Below are 21,135 nucleotides of genomic sequence, written 5' to 3' on the forward strand. Positions count from 1 at the left end.
AACAAAATATTTAGAGCCCCTAGGCTGGAATCCTGAGCTTTATGGCCGTAGTGTCACCAGGACTCAATTGAGTGTTGCACTCGATTAGCTATTTTTTAGATGAATATCTTTGGCATGAACATGAGGGCCCTAACTGATTTAGTGAAGTCTTTTTTGGTTAAAGCAATAGAGTTTTGGGTTAGCAGCTGGAGTTAATAACTGTAAGTATAAGACATACACAGCCTCTTGGTAAAAGCCCTCTGTGAATAATAACTAGCAGTTTGTGATGGAGCATGTTAAAAACATTCCAATTTTCAGGATATATTGATATACGTATTTGTGTTTCACTCCAAGTCTTTTTATCACCGTCCCAACTTTCCCTAAAATGTATCCATAATTGTTTATTTCAAGAGCTGTTCTTGTTGGTTTCATCAATTGGTCATCCAACGTCTTTTACCCGACAGTAGTTGTCTTAGACTATAATCCAGGAATTACAGTAATGAAGGCACTGCCTCATTGTTTAAAGTCATTTCCGTCATGTCCTTAGAGCGCGCACCATGCGAATCCCAAGATTTCCAAACAGGCCCTGGAAATATTCAAGTAAAACACTTTCTGTGACATCATAGAAAGTTTTCTTTCATTTTTCTTTTTTTAAGGCGCCGGAAAAGTTCTTCCGTGAAAATTCATCTTTTGGAGAAGTAGGTACATTCAAGTAGCCTCCTTTGTAGAAAAATAACCATTTATCTTGCAATTTTACTCCAATAGTACAGCATTCGCAATAGTTTTCAAGCTTCAGCTGTCTTGTTAGTTAAATGTTCTGTGTCATCTGTTACATCATCTTGAGGGGGTCTTTCTCTGTCAAAGAATCCACACTGAAAAATAAAGAAACAAATACATTCATCACATATATCGAGTGTATTTTTACATAACAACCCATATGAGCCCCCCCACCGCGTTCAAAATATTTTGCAGCTTCCACTGCTTAACATACCGCAGAGGATCTGAACAAATGTCATAAGAAGAGAAAAGACAATGGCAAGAAAACAGTTTAAGAAACTGGGGGGTGCATAGACACAACAAGCTTAACTGCCAGACCTCACATAATAGGCAAGATGAAAGAAAAAGTCTAACATACATAATTGCAACAAAAATGTATCAAGCCCTTCTCAAGGTAAAGTCAACATTTCAACCCTACATCTTCTGATGGAGACCTGTTTGTGTAGGGTTGAAATGTTGTCTTCACCTTGAGATGGTCTAAAGTAATGGCTTTTTGCTGCAATTCAGTAATACGTTGGAGTGTGCTGGTTTTTTTCTTTAAAATATGCTTGCCATGTGTCATTTCCATTACAAAGGGTAGAGGCGTCAAGCAGTCTACTGCTGTCAGAGCTAGAGGGGAGTCGGAGAACTGCTCTGTCTTCTCCTGCTCCTCTGGTCCACACTATTGCCAGAAATGTGAAGAATCGCGTGATCTCACATTCTGTCCAGCTGGATCAGCAGAAAACATAGACCAGTGGGGAGCGGGAGAAGAATGATCTGTTCACAAGAAGACAAATCTTTGCTCCTCACACAAGCACAGAGACTTTGAGGGACATAAAATGTCTACCTAATTAAGCAACATCTGATGTTGTAGAAAAGCACATATATGAAATGAGTGTTTAATGTCATATTCAAATAAACATTAGGGAAAAAATAGCATTTAGTAAATATAGCAGACATGATCAGGATTACCTATCTGACTGCAGAATGAGAATCCCGCTGCTCCAAGCAGAAAAGAACCAAAACCAACCACACTAAAATATATCCAGAAATACCTTTTCCTGTATTCCTGTTTTTACAATAATAAAGAAAAAAAAAAGACATCCCAAAGGTACCAAATCTAGTTTTGCCTTGAGGATGATGAATTTAACAGAGTCTTAAGCAGCGTTTTGGCAGTACAACCTCTACATCGATATCCTCTACACTGTAAATTCATTATAGGGACATCAAGTTAAAGGGAAAAACATAAATTACATTGTTGATACAAGCATGATTTTAGCCCAAAGGGGAAAGCAACAAATACATCTTTAAAGAGCAGATGGTTGTGCAATTTATGAAATCAAGATGTTGGCTGAGCATCTTGGGAGTTGCAGTACACAGCAGCTGACTGCTTATGGCATTTAACACAGGAACATATATATATATATGCGTAGTTGGCCTTGTTTTCTGCATCTGCCATGTCTAACTTCCTATAGGGAATTCTCTTGTACAAACAGTATATTGTATTAAATGATATCTGGAGCCTTGGCTGGATTCTTGCTTGTATCATACGTCGCAGTATTACATTATCCATTAACTGAACCACAAAACGCCACATATTTATTTTCTTGAAGCTAAACTTTGTTTAAAGTACATCTGCAGTTACTTACATAGCATGCATGATTTGGTTGATGAAGATTTGTAATTTTGAAGGTATGCTGCCATGAATCATGCCACGCTATACTTAGTATCCTTCTTTCAGGACACGCTGTAGCTCTATATAAAATAAGCTTTTGCTGTAGGCAGTCTTGGCACATATGTGTGCTATACGTGCTTTGCTTTTACTAGTATTGCCCGTGTAAAGTGGGTAGGGTGTACGCAGGGTCGGGTCTGTTGGCACGTATCAAACTCCCAACATTTCAAACACTTTTTTGGGGGTGTATCTAGAAGTGTGACAATGTAACATGTTGATAGGTACTCACGGAGAAAAATAATGACCCCATTTAATTTAGAAAGGGAAAATGTGCTTTTTCTATGTACGTTATTGTAGTTTTTAGTGCTTTAGAACACTATGATACGCTCATACCCACCAAACATTCTAGAAAAGAGGGACACCAAAGAGGGATAGAGGCATTTGGGACAAAAATAAGGACTGTCTCTTCTAAAGAGGAACAATTGGAGCTATGATATCATATTGTAAATAGATTCATACGTTGTACAAGTTTATTGAAGCGCAGATCTGTCAATGATATAGGCAGCAAATGGATGATGGAGATGTGACCCGTTAACAGATCAAGGCTGGCACTGGACTATCCACGTATTATTAACACTACCGTTTCATAACATAGAGGCTTATGTTACTTTGAAGCTCTGCTAATAATTACAGTGAAAATAGGTAAAATGCTTTATAATGTCTTCTTAATGTTGCCTTTTACACAGGTACAGTTTAACTACCACAAGAAAAAGAATTTCTGCTAAACTCCATTTTTATTTGATTTGATCCATACAATGTATATTAACACAGGGAAACTTACCTTCCACATAACTACAGTCAAAATGGCCAATACCAGTAACCCCAGGAGGATGGCAAGAATAATGACCCAAAGAGGGATGGCAAATGAAACATTTGGAGTGGCCCAAAGCACGGAGGTTTTTATCTGAAAGAATAAAAAGTCAGCACATGAGATATAAAACAGCAAATGCCAGCAATGTCCAAATCCTAAACCTCCAAAGGCGATCTGCTTTAAATCTTATTGACTTCACTTAAACACGAAAACTGGAGGAGCTGCTAGACTGCTTTTAAAAAGAGAAGACATCCTAGAATACGATGATTAAGATGACTTTGTGATCTGTGTGCAGGTTTTGGATGACTCTGCAGGATCACAGAACATGCACACGTCCTTATAACAATTTAGAAAAATGGAAGCGAGCGTGGGGTGTTTGCTTGGGGAGGACACTTAGTCCCAGATGCAGAGGGTTAGGAAGCCATCAGTCTTCTATATCTGATGGCTGAAAGGTTAAACATACATTTTAGTGAACTTCAGCAACAATATACACCCGCACTGCAACCAGAAATGTCATTTTGAAACAATGCCTAGAAATGTCAAGCTTGGGTTCCTAAGAGATGGATCTTTGTTTTTATACTACTGCGTCTTTATATAAATATAGTTTACTGTGAATTGAACAAATGTTTACGCGGAGGCTCTAGATCATGTCTTATTGCTATTATGTCACTATAGATATGGTAGATTGACATGGTTCACTTGGACCTCGAAGCGTTAACCCTTTAGATCATGACACAAGTGTATTGGAGTGAGTATGAGTATATTATTATTATTTATTGTTTTATATAGCACCATCATGTTCTGTGGCACTGTACAATGGTGTATACCATATACTTTCCAGGCTCTTGGCGGTATCTTAGGTTGCCTTATGTGCAGATCATACAACTGAATTTTGTGGTCCAATGTGCAAATTCTAAACGAGCTACAGTTTTATTGTTTTATGATTAGCGTAATGTATAAGAGTATAAGAAGTAAAATGAAACAGTTCTATAAGTAGTATTGTTTCCATGGGCATTTTAATTCCAATTACTCAGCAAATAATACAGTTGCTAGGACGTGTGTACGGGCTGTGCTATAAGTTACATTGGACAGCCTGTTTATAGAATTTAAAATCCATCTTCCTCAAAGCAATGTCTCTCATGTGTAGGGAAATATGTTTTGCAGATGGCGAGGGGCTCCTCTTCACCATAGGGTGAAATTATGGCGAACATTTGGGAAATAGGACACTTTCAATCTCACTTTATCAGCTAAGCAAGTAAACTTAAAAAGAAGGTTTTAAGGAATTGTTAGTTTATATATATATATATATATATATATATATATATATATATATATATATACACACACACACACACACACACACACACACACATATATATAGTTTCTGCGGGTAAAAAGGAACATTGTTTGTTGATCACATTATGAATGAAAAAAAATATAATGCAAAAATACTCCTTTCCATTGCGTTTATGTCTTTAAATAATAAAATAACTACTTTCTTAATAAGGATTTTGATTATTGACATGTATCTACCATGTTTTTTGACAATTTGGAGCCGACACGGAACACGCAACACCTGCAAATAACTCAAGCCTGCAGCAGAGCTTCATATTATAAACAGGTTTTTAAAAATGTTTAAGTGTTAAAATTCTGCACATGCCGTACGTCCAACATTCAAGGACCACAAACAGCTTTCCATATCAATATAAATGCTTGTGCCAAAGGTCTGCAAGCTGCTTAAATGCTGTAAACAGATGTCATGGATATTAATCACGGCAAACTCAGCGCTTATGTTTTTCTAACAATTATTTCTAACAATCACATCTTAAATCATTATTACTGTAATTATAACCATTCCTCCTTTGTTTATAAATCCACATATAATATGCATTGTAATCAGTGAATAAATTATGGGGTGGGGGCATTAAAAAATCCCAAAATATGGAAGTGAAGGCATTGCACCCGATGCAGAGAACTCTTTTATATATTTTTTGTATATTTCGATGGAACGGAGGGAATTTGTCTAGCTGTACTTCTTGCAGTTACTTTTTGTTTTCTTAGGTGTTTAAATGATAAATTGATTTTATAACCTCTAACCTCTCTAAGGGTATGAGAAAATATTACATTTTCAGCACATTAAATGAATATGTATGAGTCTCACCACTTTTTGATATAAATCTCTGGAGAAGATATTAATGTCAGATGAAGTCAGCAGGATACTACATTGTGTTAGTGGGGGAAAACTGCAATTTTTATCTACCATAAAATGTCAGATATCATATGCATTCCAGGATAACGCAAGCATAAATTACATCAGAAATCGTGAGAAAACCTGAAATGTGCCATATTTTTCAGACCTTAACATTGCATTGTACAACGCTACAGAATATGATGGCATTATATAAATAAAAATAATAATAACTAGCATCCTACCTCTGTGTCTCTTATAATATAATATTTACAGTATATAACCTGTTTTTGTGTATGTGAGTGTCTATTTAAACAAAATTTAGATTAGAATAAAGGCAGGTGTGTGAGAGGGTCAATCTGTTTAATGATTTCATTGTTCGTTCAGGCTGTTGGAGGCGTCCAATTGAATTGAATGTATAAATAATATAGGCTTTCTCATTATTGGGTCATCTGGAGCCAGAGAATATGGCACCCCAATTTCGACTTACTAATGACTCCCTGATACCTGTACTCATCTTCCCTCTGTGTGAATAGAAACCATTCAAAAGCCTAATAAATCAGTTCACCCTTTGTAAAAGTATGCTGCCTGTCTTCTTTGGGGGATGATAAGATAATTGCTATCTTAAGGCTATCCTGGAGCAGCTGTATCTGTAGGTCTGCTCCACAGAGGCTTTTTCCTCTCCCAGATCACTGTGACCCTAAAAGATTGGCTTTGGAAGTTTTATCCCGGGCATCCTTAGGCATCTTTATACTTGGTCTCCCTGGGGCGATGTTTAATTACATGTACCGTATATACTATATACTGCATATCCATATCTGGGAAAGATCCAGGTATGTTCTCCTAGACATTGCTTTCCTTATCCATATGAGAAGCACAAGAGGTTGGATCAAGGCAGAAATAAAAGTAGCTGAATGGTTTGGATCTGTCTTTTCTGGGCGTACTGTATATGGAGTATGAAGCACATCAGTAATTAGATGATGCAGAGTTTTAAGAGGAGTTAAACAGATCAGAGTCATTCTATTTGGCTCTGTAAGCACACCCTCATTCCATGTATTTGTAGCTAATAAATGTGACAGAAGCTCAGTACAGCTAATTCTTGGTATGTATGATTTTTACAGCGAGGCAGCATTTGTGTTTACACTGACTCCCGAACAATCACACTTGTTAAGCTTCGCGCTCCAAACACAGAACCCTGGATTTTAGCTGCACAGTCCATTAGCTAAAATCTGGTGCTGCATCTCAGTTGCAACTTAGATGGAAACTAATAATTACAGCTCAAAGTGATCAAAGCTCCTATTGTGAAAGTGCAAATTAAGACATGGAGACATGTTCCAGGCTTCATCAAAACTCATAAGATAACAATTCACTTCTTGTTGAAACTGTAAAGGGTCCAGGCAGCTGAAGGATTGCACAGAGTTCACATAAGGGTCTACTTGAATAATTCCTGGGATAGGAGCCACTTAAAGACTCCAAGAGATCTTTGACAACTAAACGACAGCATCTTAAAGGGCGATTTTCAATATTACATTTATTGATATAGCGCCAGCAGATTCTGTAGCGCTGTTTTAATAGGATACGGTGGAAGTCAATAAACTAATTAAACTAAATATCATCAAAAGATGTTAAATATACTGGTACAAAAGGAGATGAGGGCCCTGATCTTGCAAGCTTACAATCTATTTGATGGTTAAGTGGGAAGAGAGACAGCAGGAAGGGATTGTTTGAGAGAGGATGGGTTGATTGTAGCGAGTTCGATATGGAGAAGAGTATAGCACTTTTCAGCACCACTAATTCACATCAATTAAACATAGCTATCGCTAGTACCTTTTTGTTTTTAATTGGTGTGACTCTTGTGAGGCTTTGGTATTAAAGTAAAGGGTGTATTTTATCTATAAAAAGCTGAAATCTGTGTCAAATAGTGACAAAACTAGCATATTAATAAACTTCGTGTTCTGATGTTTTCCCCCCTTTCCCCACCTCCCACCCATAAAATAACTGCCTGAACCAGCAAACACCAAAGTGGGACAGTTATAATGGAGCGGAGGGTAATTTAATGAGGGTAATAATAATAATTAAAACCCTGGGAAGAGAACGTTAAGATGGTTGCTCCCGATGGCACAAACAAAAGATGGGTGTCTAATGCATATTTACTTTAACCTGTAAAAATGTGGGTCCTCTATTTCACAGAAAGAGACATAGTTCACTTTGATGTAGTTCTAGGAATGTTTTAATGTTTTTGTGATGTGTTCTGCAATTCTTTATGTAAGTCCAGATGCTGATTTAAACTGACTGACGATACAAGACCCGCTCGCAGAATGCAGAATACCGCTGCATGCTTAAGACTCACCGCTATGCTTGCTGCCGGAAGCTTTGCAGGCTGAATGCCATACGGCATCTTCTTCACTTCAAACGACACATTGGCAGTGAGAGAGTAGTGATCGTTTTTCCTCTGTAACACACAAATACAAAAGATATTGTATAGAACATCAGTTTTAAAATTACGTGTAAGAAATGTAAGGTAATTTGTATGACTATATTCATCATTGTCTCTAAGCTAAGGGCCAACTGAGAGTTTTAGTCGAGAACATGAGCTCCAATGACAATGTCATTAAAATATCAATAAAATAAATAAAAACATACAATAAAATATCAGACCTTAGACTAATGTGTAATTATGCCATTGGCATTGATTTAGTACAGTAATATATATATATATACATATATACAGAAGTAATCCTTAAAAATTGTAGACATGGGTACATTACATGCAACTTCATATTCCATGAGTAATACTAATTAAATGTAGGTATAGTTATAGATATATATGGTTAAATATATATAGTTAAGGAGGGCCAGCCTCATTATGTCTAGACAGGAGATGTGTCCTGTGTAATGACATGGTGCGTCTTTCTCCATTACATCTATTTTGAAAAGGTGCACTGTGTCTGATGTCATTCTGACATTACTATTCTCTTTTCATATCAACTCCTATCCACTTCGGAACTCAAATGAGACTTAAGTCACGGTGAGGCATTCTTGATGGGTATAGAGGTGGGAAAACTTTGTGTGTTATTTTAGTTAACGTGCCTCTGTGACGCACAACTTGTTTTGAATCGACCTGCTTGTTTTCCGTAGGCTGTCATTTACACGGATGCCCTCTAATTTTGAAGATGTCTGTTGATGTGACTTAGAAAATATATGTGCTCATGTCTGTGGAAGGGGTTGTGCTGGGGACCTGCTGGTCTAGTAATCAGATTTTGGAAGTTCTTCCAGCTGCCTGATCATTTTCTAGCATTATTAGCAACCTCATCCTTCCACTCTTCTTCTGGAGTGAGTAACAGGAACTGATATTTGTCCAAAGTGACATAGTTATAACATAGTAACAGAATAATTTAGGAAGCAAAAAGACTTAAAGCCATAAAGTTTAACTTCTACTTATGCCTAAGCTATTTGGGAAATTTTGACCATTTAGGGGCAAAAATTCCATCTTGACTCCAAAAGGCAATCAGATTTATACTTGGATAAAGAAGCTCTAAAATATGAATGTTTAAAGCCCTGTATGTATGATTAAGTGGAAACAAGCATATGAGTTTAATCCCTATTATGTATGACCTCTAGCATCCAGCGCTGCTCACTTATTCTCCTTGGATCACAATGAGAAGTGGCCAAAGAATGTTACGCTTCACTGAAGGATTAATTCTTTAAGACTGACTCTTAGAAAGAAATACACTTGAGCAAACGCTTGGAAATGTTATCTATAGATTTTGGCCTGTGGCCACAGTTTTGAAAGAAACCCAGATCCAAAGTTATATTGTTCCCTCAGCTAGGGGAAAACCGTTTTCAAGAACCGAACATTCCTTTAACATGGAACAAAAAAACTAATTCCAATCAAACTAGTATTTTATACACAAATAAAAGGAATAATTTATTGTTTTTTTTCCATTAACGATTCCTTACAGATTTGATATCTCACGGACATATTTAGCACATTCTCTCTTTGTTTGGATTGAAATATTTAGTATATATATAACTTTTCTTTTTATCTCAAAACAGTTATTTTAATACTTTCCCATGTCTTACTTTGCTAAATATATTTTTTGTGTGTTCCCATATCAACATTATTAATCAACACCATAAAGGATAAAAATGTTTTTTCTTGTCCGATGATGAAGCATTACTCTTAATCCACGTTTCCTGTCTGAATTGTGACCATCTGTGCCCTTTTGAGTTTGTTAATGCTGTACTCCTATCATCTTTTTCCTTAATGTTTTTCTTAACGTGACTAAACGCAAAAATACTGCTAATGTAGAAAATAGATGTGCAGAACTCTGTTCGCCAGAGCTTACAATCTAGAAAGTAGTTTGTGGGAAGTCATTGAGCCAGACATAGACCTCACCAGAGATAGCTCTTGGGATAACAATGTTTGTTATATGGATGACCCGACGTGTTGCGAAGGGGGCAGAGTTTCTATAACATGAAAGATCCTGGGATGAGAGGATTCACTTTTATTTAAGCATTGGGGCAATGGGGAAAGAGTCAGCTTGGCTTGCCTTTATCTGGAAAGGGTGGCTTTTTTTTATCATAAAAGCGCCTTGGGGGTTAATGCGATGGGCTATGATGGTCTGTGGCCTGGGCCTTAAATTGAATCTGGCTCTGAAAATATCTAACGGAGGTCATTCAAGATCTGATAGTTTAGCCCATAGCCTAGGCCAATGTTTTCCATATGGATGGGGGTGCAAATCAAGTATTTAATTGTAACTCTACTCATTTTGTGGCTCTTCTTCCATGTCATGCCATGTCATTTACCATGATTGTCTCCTATCTATGCCACTCCTTTCAAAAGGTGGATGCAATTTCCACCTTGCCCATTGGAAGCTCCAATATAAAGCTACCAAAGCACAAGCCACCTGAACACAAACAAAACACGAACAGCTCAAGCCCATAATCACATATACTAAATATTCTGCAAAACACTTTAATATAGCATTAATATTTCATTTTGTAAATAATTCGACAAAAGAGCCCAGGAGAACCTCTACAAGAGCCCAGGAGAACATTTCCAAAGCTGTTGGCTGTTGATTATTTCCTGTACTATAAATCGTGTTAATATTACAGGTTTTCTTTGCTTGTAAAATATTTGACTTGTTAGAAGCTGATAACGTATAAGACATACAGCACATTTAACTGTTATAATGTGTTATTTACATAGTGTCAAGAATTTCCACAACTCATGTTACAGTACTAAATGTTCTTGTACGTAAACCATTCCAGCAGCAGACCAAAAGTCTCACAATAAAAGGGTTAAGTGCTGCCCCAAGATCTGACAAGGTGGGATTGCAATCCATCATGGCAAGTGCAGTGCCATAAAATGCAATGGAAAATATAAACTGCGCTGCTGGGATTTGAATTGTTCCAAAAGTCCAAAGATAAGGCGTGTGATTAATATCTGATACTTTGATCTATATCCAAAAGCTTGTCTTGGCTACAAGACAGTATAAAGTATCAGGCTGGCTTCATGGCTTTTGTTCCTCCAAAAATAACTTTGGATAACTGCATTCAATTAACCATAGATGTGTATTAACAACCAACGGTTGTCATGAGTAGTGGAGTGAGAGAAAGAAATGTTCCAGGAACACTGACATTTATTGATAATGGATCCTCAAGAAATCTATCATTTATTGGCTTCATTACCTTTCTATGTGCATCCGATTATCACTATGGAGATATTACTAATGCTCAGTCCTCGTTAGGGATCAGATAGTATGGACTAGTAAAGACAGTCCTTACCAACCATGGCCTTTCAATTACTGTTTACAAAACCCAAATGTCAGAATGGAACAAAAGTAACACATCACATAAATGGCTCTGTAAAGTAAAAACAGTAAAAATACAGAATTCCATCTTTGTTATGTTACCTGTAGAAAGGTTTGTGCCCACAGTCGTGATCTGACTTTTAGCACTGCTCGCTGTCCTCCGTCTAAACGTCCAACTTTGCATGATATTGTTAAACACTTCACATTTGTGCAGTTCTGTAACAAAGTTAAATCTATTAATTGAATTTGTTGCAGGTTGCCTATAATACATACTCTGATAAATAATTAGAAGTACTCCCACAGGTCAGTTTGGTCCTTCTTGAAGTAGAAACACACTGACATTTACCCTGCATAACCAATGCAATCAGACAAAATTATTACCCTACCTCAACTTTAGTGAATAAACCTTACTGGGGTTTCTCCAGCTAGAGTGACTGCGCCGGCCCTGTATAATGCATGATTTAATGGGTTAGGATAAATCTTCCTGATTCAGATATACATTGTACAGGGCCAGTCAAGCTTTCTCTCTCTCTCTTCAGCAGAAGCTCATTGGGAACCTTCATAGTCCATAGGAGCTGAAACACAATTCTCCCTATAGTAAATATACCCCAGTGTGTTCTCCTATGGAAATACTTGGGGTGGGGGGGGGCTGTTTCTGTTTTTGACAATTTTGTTGCTTTCCCAAATGCTCATTTTCCTGGGATTTATCACTGTTGGCAGTCGGTACAGAATGGTTGTTAGTTGTAGTTGATGGATAAAAAAAACATCAAGGCAGTAAAATTATTACCGAGATTAGGACTTTTCCAGCCAAAAACACATACAGATAGTATCAAAACATCATTACGGAGGGGAGGATAAACCAGCAACCTGGACTTAATAAGAGAACATGTTTCTAATTACATGAGTAAATGCATAAGATTGTGGGTATATTGCAGTCCATGACAACCATAATGATTAAATATATTTCCTTCTTAAGTCTTTAAGGGACAGAAACCTTGAAAAACAACTGAATATTTTCTCAAAACTACTACAAGTGTGTAATTAACTTAAAGTTTTATGATGGTGACTATAAAACAATTACTCCCATAAAACAGATTTCTGGAGGAATTTTAATCTCAGATGATGCTCTAATCTAATAGACAACCAAAGATACGGTAACAGAAAAAGAAGAAACAAAGCGTTCTGCGGACCGATGACATTTACTCCCACGACGCGATGGCGGGTCACGAATCCGCAGCTACGTCGATATACATGTCGCGCTGGGACTTTTCTGAGATGTAGAACAGATTCCAGAGCTCTGATGATACTCATCAGTACAAATATTTTGCTCTATTAAATGAACTCTTACAATGTAATAAATCAGAAGAAGTAACTTTGAAGTGTTTCACATGAAAGCAGGCGAGCCTTGTTATTATTAATTCGTTTCTATATGTAATTGTGCAATTCTGCCTTTGCTCTGTGAATAACATAAAAGGTGTTTTATTGATGATTATTCCATCAATGAGCTCATCGACCCCTGTGGGGGGGTAAAAATGTAGTTATCACTATAGCAACCAATGGCATGTTCTGATTGGTTGCTGCACTTTTAACACTTCTGAGGCGTAATTTCCCTTTACACATCACCCTCTGAATGTAATATAAGGAGCTGAGTGGTGAATAACTATGCTGTGCATTCCACTAACCTGCGTTTTGAGTGATGATTGTTTCTATCTAGTATGAGACATGTCATGCGAGTATCGTATGCTCTTTTCCCCCCTTCTTACCAGTAGTTTCGTTGGGATGGGAACATGTCTCAGAGGCTCAGCCTTTGCTACATCCCTGCGGCTCACGGCGTGAGATACACTGGAATTTCGGAGAAACGCTGCTAACTCTGGAGTGTCCTCTGCTTCACTTGGCTGGAAAAAAAGACCCATTACACAAAATTAATTAGTTTAATGTGAAAGGCTACCACAGAAGAACACCAATAAATCAAAGATGCTCTTGGATTTTAAATTCCAACATGGAGCACACCAACTATTGAGGCCACAATATCACACAAGACACAGATAAACAACAATGTAAGGTAGAGGTTTTGTCCTAAGGTAATGGTAAACACAAACTATCAAATAAGTGAACTAACAGTAAAGGACATATTTGACAATTGACTCTTATCTTTGTCCGGGTAGCCGGAGCTGAGAAGTTACAGGAATGCATATACCCCAGTAAATGTCCACCATGAACAATGTTGGTGCAGGGGTCAGGAGCTTGCAGCTGCCTCCAGAGAACATGTGGACATGCCAGGTTGATGTACAGGCAACTACTCAATTCCTGGTTCTATCTAACAGTGAAGTTGGGTTGAAATGAACCTTGTCTCTGCCATCTGTAGCCAATAAACCAACCTCGGTACATGCGTCAGTAACAGGCATCTACCAGAGACTCTGGTAGCCGGGTCATCAATGTTTTATTTACTTCATAACACTTCAATCACTTCATAACATATCACCATAGATATCAAAATAGAAATTTTTGTTTTTATATATATTTTTTTCTAAACATAAACTACTATTTTCCCAAATAGTTTTGGTCCCTTGTCAAATATAAAAGCTAAAACAAGCAAACAATACGGAATGCAACATATTACACTCAAACCATTAAACAGTAACTTCACGTGCACAACATGTGTACCGCTTCACACTAAATCCGTACTAATTATCTGATATATCCCATCAGTGGCAGAGTCTGACGAATAAACTGCAATAGCTAAAAATCTAAACAAAAAAAGACCATTTGGTGCTCTAATTTCAATCCTCGCAAAACCCCTCAAATAATATTGAAATAAAATCAGGAAAGAAAATAACTAAAGTGACAGCGATCTCCAGCGTGTCCACGATGTGAAATAGAGCTGGAAATGTAAAACTGCCTAAATATTACAGACTGCTCGTGAAATTATTTATTTCGTACATTATTTATAGGGTAAATTCACAGAATTTATGACTTAATGACAATGTTTCGAAATAGAAATTGTTACAATAACACCGTAACAAGAAACAATGTATGGCTTGTGCGTGGAATTAGCTGCCTCTGGTGAATGAATTAGCGAAAGGAAAAAAATCTAAAAAAACATTGGCAAGCAAGTGAAATATGCCTTGCTAGTCTTTGGTTTTGAGAGCTGATGGCCACACTGGAATAGCATGTATAAATTGTAGTTTTTATGTATTCTAGGCTAAGGTCATCCAAACCGTACACAACTCTTGAATGGATATTGTTATGTATGGGTTAAATTACAAACATGCCTTTCCAGGATGTGTCTGTCCTTCTCAGTAAAACTGCTCAGTGGCATGATCTGTACTGATGGGGACAGATAAACAGAGCAGAGAGATTGGCTTCTAGCTTTCGGTTCCAGTTGCCATTGCTTATTATCCCATCAGGAAAAAAGAAAATATGTTGCTTTTTTCCTTGAATGCACATGGAAATGGATGTCAAGAATAATATTGCCTTTTTTCTCAGATAATGAAGACAGCCATTTAATTAGGAAGCTCTGGAGGGCATATTCAACCAGCATCACAATGAAAGGGTTAACCTCTGTGATCAGAGACCTCTGGGTTCTCTTGATGCAGAATAGTATTGTCCAGATCTGCTTATTGACAGTTCAACTGTCTAGTGTGCTGTCTACAAATGCAGAAATGGGGTGATTTAATGTCAGCCTTTAACATTGCACGCTTGTTATTTTAACAAGAATTGGTGGGTAATTCGTAAAGTCTTTAATGTGAATGGAAATATGGTCATTTAGAAGAGTAGCCATTTTTATACCTAGAATGTAGTTCCAAAACAGAGGCAAAGATTGCAACTTAAATATGTATAGTTTGAAAAAATACTTTTTTATGTTAAGTAAAGCAAATAAAAGCTAATGTTACAAGCTCCTAACATATAAGAGAAGGCTATACTGGATGCAGTACGACGATAGCACGGCGACTGTGGGTAGTGAAATCTCTTTTGTAAACACACCTTACTGCTTTAATGAAAACACCTTTGTTCAAGTCTAAATGGATGACCAAATGATTTTGGCGCTGCAAAATCTGATGGCGCTATATAAAACAATAAATAATAATAATAATGATAAGAATAATGAACTCTTGTTCTTTGCACAGTCCTGTTAATGAACAGGTCATCAGAGAGCAGCTAGAATTGTCCCTGTATATATTAATCTAATAATATCCTATCCTCTCCAAGTCACCTTTTTTATAACATAAACTAATTCAACTTATATAGCCTTTCTTTATAACTAAGGTGTTCCATTCCCCATTAATTTTGTAGCTTCTTTAAGCTCCATAAGAACATGTTCCTCGAGTTCTACTGCATATTCAACCATTAGCAAAATTAGTCCATACACTTTTTACAAATGCTGATATTTTACTGGCCCTTGCAGCAGCTGCCTGACATTGAACTGTTTATTGTCTTCAATAATAGTCAACCAATCCCCGTCTGGAGGTGCTAAATTACAATTTGCTTTAAAGAAACTTAGTGGGACCATTTACTGTCACTTGGCATTATATCAAGATATAACTATATATATATACAGGTATTATACACCAAAAAAGTCTTAAGTCTTGAAAGCTGATTTTAGTCTACGACTTATTCTGTGACCCCAAATCTCACAGCACAACTTCACAACAATGTACAGCAATATGTGTTTAAAATAAGCAATATTACTTCGGAAAGCAGATGAGGTAACATTTTCATAGCTATTTTACTCCACTACCCCAGTCATACCTTTATCTGCAAGGTGTTCAGAGCACTTTCTGGTAGGCATCTTAGTGGCCCCTCTGTCTGAATGTCAAACACATAGAGAAGAAACTCCTCGCGGCTCTGAGACGGCCACGCCACGCTGAGATGGGTGTCACTCACTGCGCTGGGGCCTATATTATGCAGCTTAGCAAAGATATGAAAATACTTTGTTACTTTAATTCATTCACACAAAGCGCACATATTTAATGCTTCAGTTCCACTATATCTCTTATGTTACTGCACCCCAAGCTCTAAGATGCTACACAAAGAGAGGGACATCCGAGGGGGCAATACGCTGAAACAAAGGGCCGATTATAAGACAGGCAAAAAAAGAAAGTGAAAAGAAACATGTTTACAAACTAATAAGTACTGTGGAAGGTACAAAGACATCACATGTAGAGGAGAATATAATACCTCATATACGTGTTGTACTAATGGTCCAACTTCTAGTTCTTCGGTAGGTTTTTCTTTAGGCTCCCAGTTAGGAATGGGAAGAAGAATTTGGGGAGGATGGGACACCCTGCAAATGATGCATGCGGATTAATAGAAGACAATTGGTTTACACAAAGTTAATTCAGGGTTTGACCAGAAGGATTGTGGGGACTTGATATACCGTATTTGCTCGATTATAAGACGAGGTTTTTTTCAGAGCAAATGCTCTGAAAAATACCCCTCGTCTTATAATCGGGGTCGTCTTCTAATCAGACCTCAAATAGAGGTCTGATTAGGAGACTAAGATCCAGATCCCCCGCACCGCTGCAGGGGACCTGGATCCTCCTGTCGTCGCCCCCCCCCCCCACACACTTACCGGTGCTTCCGGAGGTGAAGTTGGCAGCGGGGGTTTGTATGCGTCCGTCGCAAATACCTTCCCCGACTGTCAGAGATCAGAGTTCCAGAGTTCCTGATCTCTGACAGCCGGGGAAGGTATTTGCGACGGACGCATACAAACCCCCGCTGCCAACTCCACCTCCTTCCGGCTGCCGCGGAATGAGACGTCAACCCGCTGCCCCGGCAATACAGCAGGAAATTGGAAGCACCGGTAAGTAAGTAAGTGTGTAAGTGTGTGTGTGTGTGTGTGTGTGTGTGTGTGTAGGGCATTTCTGGAATGCCTTACACCCCTATATGCCACTCTGGCACTTAGGGGGTTAAAAGGCATATTATGGGGCAGAGTGGCATATAGGGAGGTATAAGGCATTTCAGGAGGCAGAGTGGCGTTAAGGGGGCATTTAATAGTGCACTCTGCCTCCTGAAATGCCTTATACCTCCCTATATGCCACTCTGCCCCATAATATGCCTTTTAACCCCCTAAATGCCAGAGTGGCATATAGGGGTATAAGGCATTTCTGGAGGCAGAGTGCTCTATATAATGCCTTTTAACTCCCTTAATGCCACTCTGCCTCCTGGAATGCCTTATACCTCCCTATATGCCACTCTGCCCCATAATATGCATTTTAACCCCCTAAATGCCAGAATGGGATATAGGGGTATAAGGCATTTCTGGAGGCAGAGTGGCACATAGGGGGTCAAAAGGCATACCATGGGGCACAGTGGCATATAGAGGGTTAAAAGGCATACCATGGGCCACAGTGCCATATTGGTGTGGCAAGCCTGGGGGCAGATGTGCGTAACTGGGGGACAGGTTGGAAAATACAAGAAATAAAAACAAAAAAAATATATTTTTCTCAATCATAGCTTTTATTAAAAAAAATAGTTGTTTACATGAATTAACATTTACTGGTAAAACTTTTTTCCTTTAGGGTCGTCTTATATTCAGGCTTTTTCTTTTTTTCCTAAGTTAATATTCAGATTTTGGGGGGTCGTCTTATAATCGGGGTCGTCTTATAATCGAGCAAATACGGTATGTCATGGAGCGTCTTCAACATATGCAACATACATGTGCAGACAGATGGTTGCATTTATAGAAGAACAAGGCTGATGGAGAAGGGAAGGAGGGATTTGGAGAAATAGATAACACGGGAGATAAGATTATTTCAAAGGAGGAGAAAAGTTACAATAGGTCATAATCCAAAACTAGAAAGCCAGAAGCTTACATGTAACATAAGGAAGCTTTACTTTACTGAGAATGTTGTATATAAGCGGAACAGCCTCCCAGCAGAAGTAACAGAGGCTAATATAGTAATGCATGGGATGGACATATGATTATCCTGAAGGTAAGACGAGACCAAGGACTGATTAGGGTCAGAGCCCCTACGTCACAATGAAGTGGGCAGGTGAGATGGGCTAAATGGCTGTTATCTGCCATCAAATTCCATGTTTCTGTACTTATATAAGGAAAACACAGAGAGAAAAATGAGGATAGGGTAAGGTGGTCTTAAGTAAAAAAAAGCAAGGAGAATAAAGTGTGAGAGTTTTATAGTACAGATAGTAAGATTAGCGCAGGTTCTTACAAAGTTAAAAAAATACTTATATATAAATAGAATTGCCTCCAGTTTTTTTTTGTTGAAAGATTTTGCCCTATTTTTCTGAAAAAGAGCCTAACTCTTTTTGTTGGGAATGACATATTTACCGTTTAAAATAAAACACACGGCTGGCAAGGATTCTTTTAATCAGATGAATGGTCGACAGTACAGAATAATATCGGGGGTTATGGTTTGGGAACAGAATAAGCAACTTTGCCAATCCCATTAGACTCTGTGTGTAATCTCGGGAAATAACTTTTATCCTTCAGTTTACACAACTGTAGCTGGTTATCAGTAATAACTTATTTCCTTTCTATTTATTTCGCTGTGCAGGCTGCTACTAGAACCAGAAGGCTGGAACCGCGTCACTCTTATTTCATCGTGTATAGGAAGTGCTTTGAAATGAAAGGCTAAATATAAATTAGTATTATTACCATCATGTGTTGTTTGTAATTATTTTCTTCGGAAATTATCCGAGCCAAGATGCCTGCTAAGTCTCACTGTGATGTCTTTAAAAAGTACTCGATTCAAACTAGCTGAGTTTTATTAGCTCGCAAAAGAAAGCCAGTGAACCCTCATTGTAAAGTATTTTAGCTTTTTTTTTAAAGAGATGGAAAAGTAATATATATATATATATATATATATATATATATATATATATATATAAAAGAGATATAAAATGTAGCCAGATACCTACTCTGGTCATTTATTTTACTAAATGTCTCCAGTTTTATGCCCCCGTGGGGAATTAAGAACCTGTTTTATTTTACAGTATGTGATGTCTGCTACACATTTGTTGGGAGGTCAGTAAAGTCGAAGGCTCCGGCTGCGTACTAATAAAAGAAATAATGCAAGACGCAGCATTTTTGGGTATGCTTTCCGACAGGATGTACGCTGCTATTCCGTCGACCAATATCGCATTTAGAGAAAAAAGCTTTATTATTGTAAGTTTCAGAGAAAGGGTTGTTTTTGTTGGACAGGAGCTGGTTTTCTTAAAACAATGGGGGTTATTTAAGAAATTCTAGCGTGACCATTTTTTATATATATATAGAACTAGTTGAGGCATTTCAAATTTGTTTCCATACGTGTCTGGTGGCTTTAGCTTATTAATAGTATACAAATATGTTTCATCTCAAGAAATGACTTACTTACCCTCTTATTTCAACTTGTGCCACGGCAGTAACATTAATTTGTAGGCTGACAGAGTTGCTGTTGGGATTGTCCTTGTTGGAACTGGAAAAAAAACATGCATAATATCAGAATTCCCGGGAGCTGAGATGTTTATAGGTATGGATAGGCAGCACCAACTGTTAATGTACTCACGTTACTGTATACCTGTTGCATTTATGTTGTGTAGATCAGTGCTTGTTTGGGTCTTATCACTGGCTGAGCATGTCATAAGCCACCATACCAGTTTATATATATATTTTTGATGATTAATTCTTAAAGGGGCACTTCAGTGACCCATGCAGTAATCCCAAGATATATGCATATTAATGTACTTTGTAGGAGTGGAAAAGCGGAAATTCCTCTATGCATTTACAATGGTAAAGAAAATAGTGCATTTAATGGCTGGAGTGTAAGTATTTTTTTCATACTTACTTTGATAAGATAAAAACACACATGCAGATAAACTGTTTTCCTGCACTCCCTTATCTTTCACCAGATAGACTACTGCAATTAAGGAGGCTGCATTTAGAATACTCTAATACCCTAAAAAATACCTAAAAATTACTTTCACATCGACTTCCATTTATCACATCCGGTGTCACTTTTCCTCTCCTTTCTGGCTGCACCGGAGAGAATTACTCCTACTGACTGCTGAAGGATGTCATTAAGCTTAATGCTTTCACCCTTACATTTATCTTGCACCTTAAACATTTATTGTCAGATCACAATCCGACGCGGATTGAACTGGTTCTAGCAGAAAGAAACACTATATTGAGTAATTGAGCTAATACTCCTGATTCACTCTGCTCAAGAGCAATACATTTTATGATAACCCACATTCTTCTGCTGCATATACTCCTATTTATTATTATAAATATGTATTATACATTTAGGGATATATTTACTGTGGGTTATATTTTCATGTTATTATGTAGTATATGTTCATGGATTTATAAACAATGAAACTTGTTGCAGGCCAACAGCTCCGGACAACTACCGATTAAAGTCCACACAATGCTGTGATCAAAATATAGGATTTCTACAATGGCGGTTCTCAGACAAAGACTACCAATGGTCGTCGGTTTATGTTTTAACCAATTTTATTTCAACGGCACAATGGGAAACAGGGGGAGTTATGTCTTACTGCCTGACTAGTGTCCTGAATGTCAGGACCACTGGCAACCACCCATGCACATTGACTCAACCCAGTCCCACTGATATGGACACATAATTAAGTGACACAGTGCCCATCTAACATGGGTGGGCATGATCTCACAACACTGCCAATGAATGTTGGGAGAGTCAAAATATGAGGTCACCTGCGGCTGGTGCCCTGAGGAACTTAACTCATAAACTAGTAACTTTACATCGGGAACCAGGGACATTGGTGGCCCTTGAGCACTGTTGGAGCTGGTTTTGAGTTCAAATACACTTCCTTTATACTTACATCTCTGTGGCATTAGCACAACACAAAGATGATAACTTTACTGTGAAAATGT

The 21,135-nt window shown here is 37.8% G+C and overlaps 1 protein-coding gene across 1 annotated transcript in view; it reads right to left on the reverse strand.

Annotated features, from left to right (window-relative positions):
• Positions 1-272: 272 nt before the first annotated feature.
• The window catches only part of ITGA8 (integrin subunit alpha 8), a 65,568-nt gene continuing 44,705 nt past the window's right edge, over positions 273-21,135 (reverse strand). The window contains exons 23-30 of the mRNA XM_053466502.1: positions 19,619-19,699; positions 16,461-16,566; positions 16,032-16,190; positions 13,046-13,177; positions 11,385-11,498; positions 7,817-7,918; positions 3,249-3,371; positions 273-851 (exon numbers count right to left, since the gene is read on the reverse strand). Coding sequence (XP_053322477.1) covers positions 765-851; positions 3,249-3,371; positions 7,817-7,918; positions 11,385-11,498; positions 13,046-13,177; positions 16,032-16,190; positions 16,461-16,566; positions 19,619-19,699 — 904 coding nt within the window. The 3' untranslated portion in view covers positions 273-764. The remainder of the gene's footprint in view (positions 852-3,248; positions 3,372-7,816; positions 7,919-11,384; positions 11,499-13,045; positions 13,178-16,031; positions 16,191-16,460; positions 16,567-19,618; positions 19,700-21,135) is intronic.

This window comes from Spea bombifrons, chromosome 5 (assembly GCF_027358695.1).
Source record: "Spea bombifrons isolate aSpeBom1 chromosome 5, aSpeBom1.2.pri, whole genome shotgun sequence".
In the NCBI taxonomy this organism is placed as follows: domain Eukaryota; kingdom Metazoa; phylum Chordata; class Amphibia; order Anura; family Pelobatidae; genus Spea; species Spea bombifrons.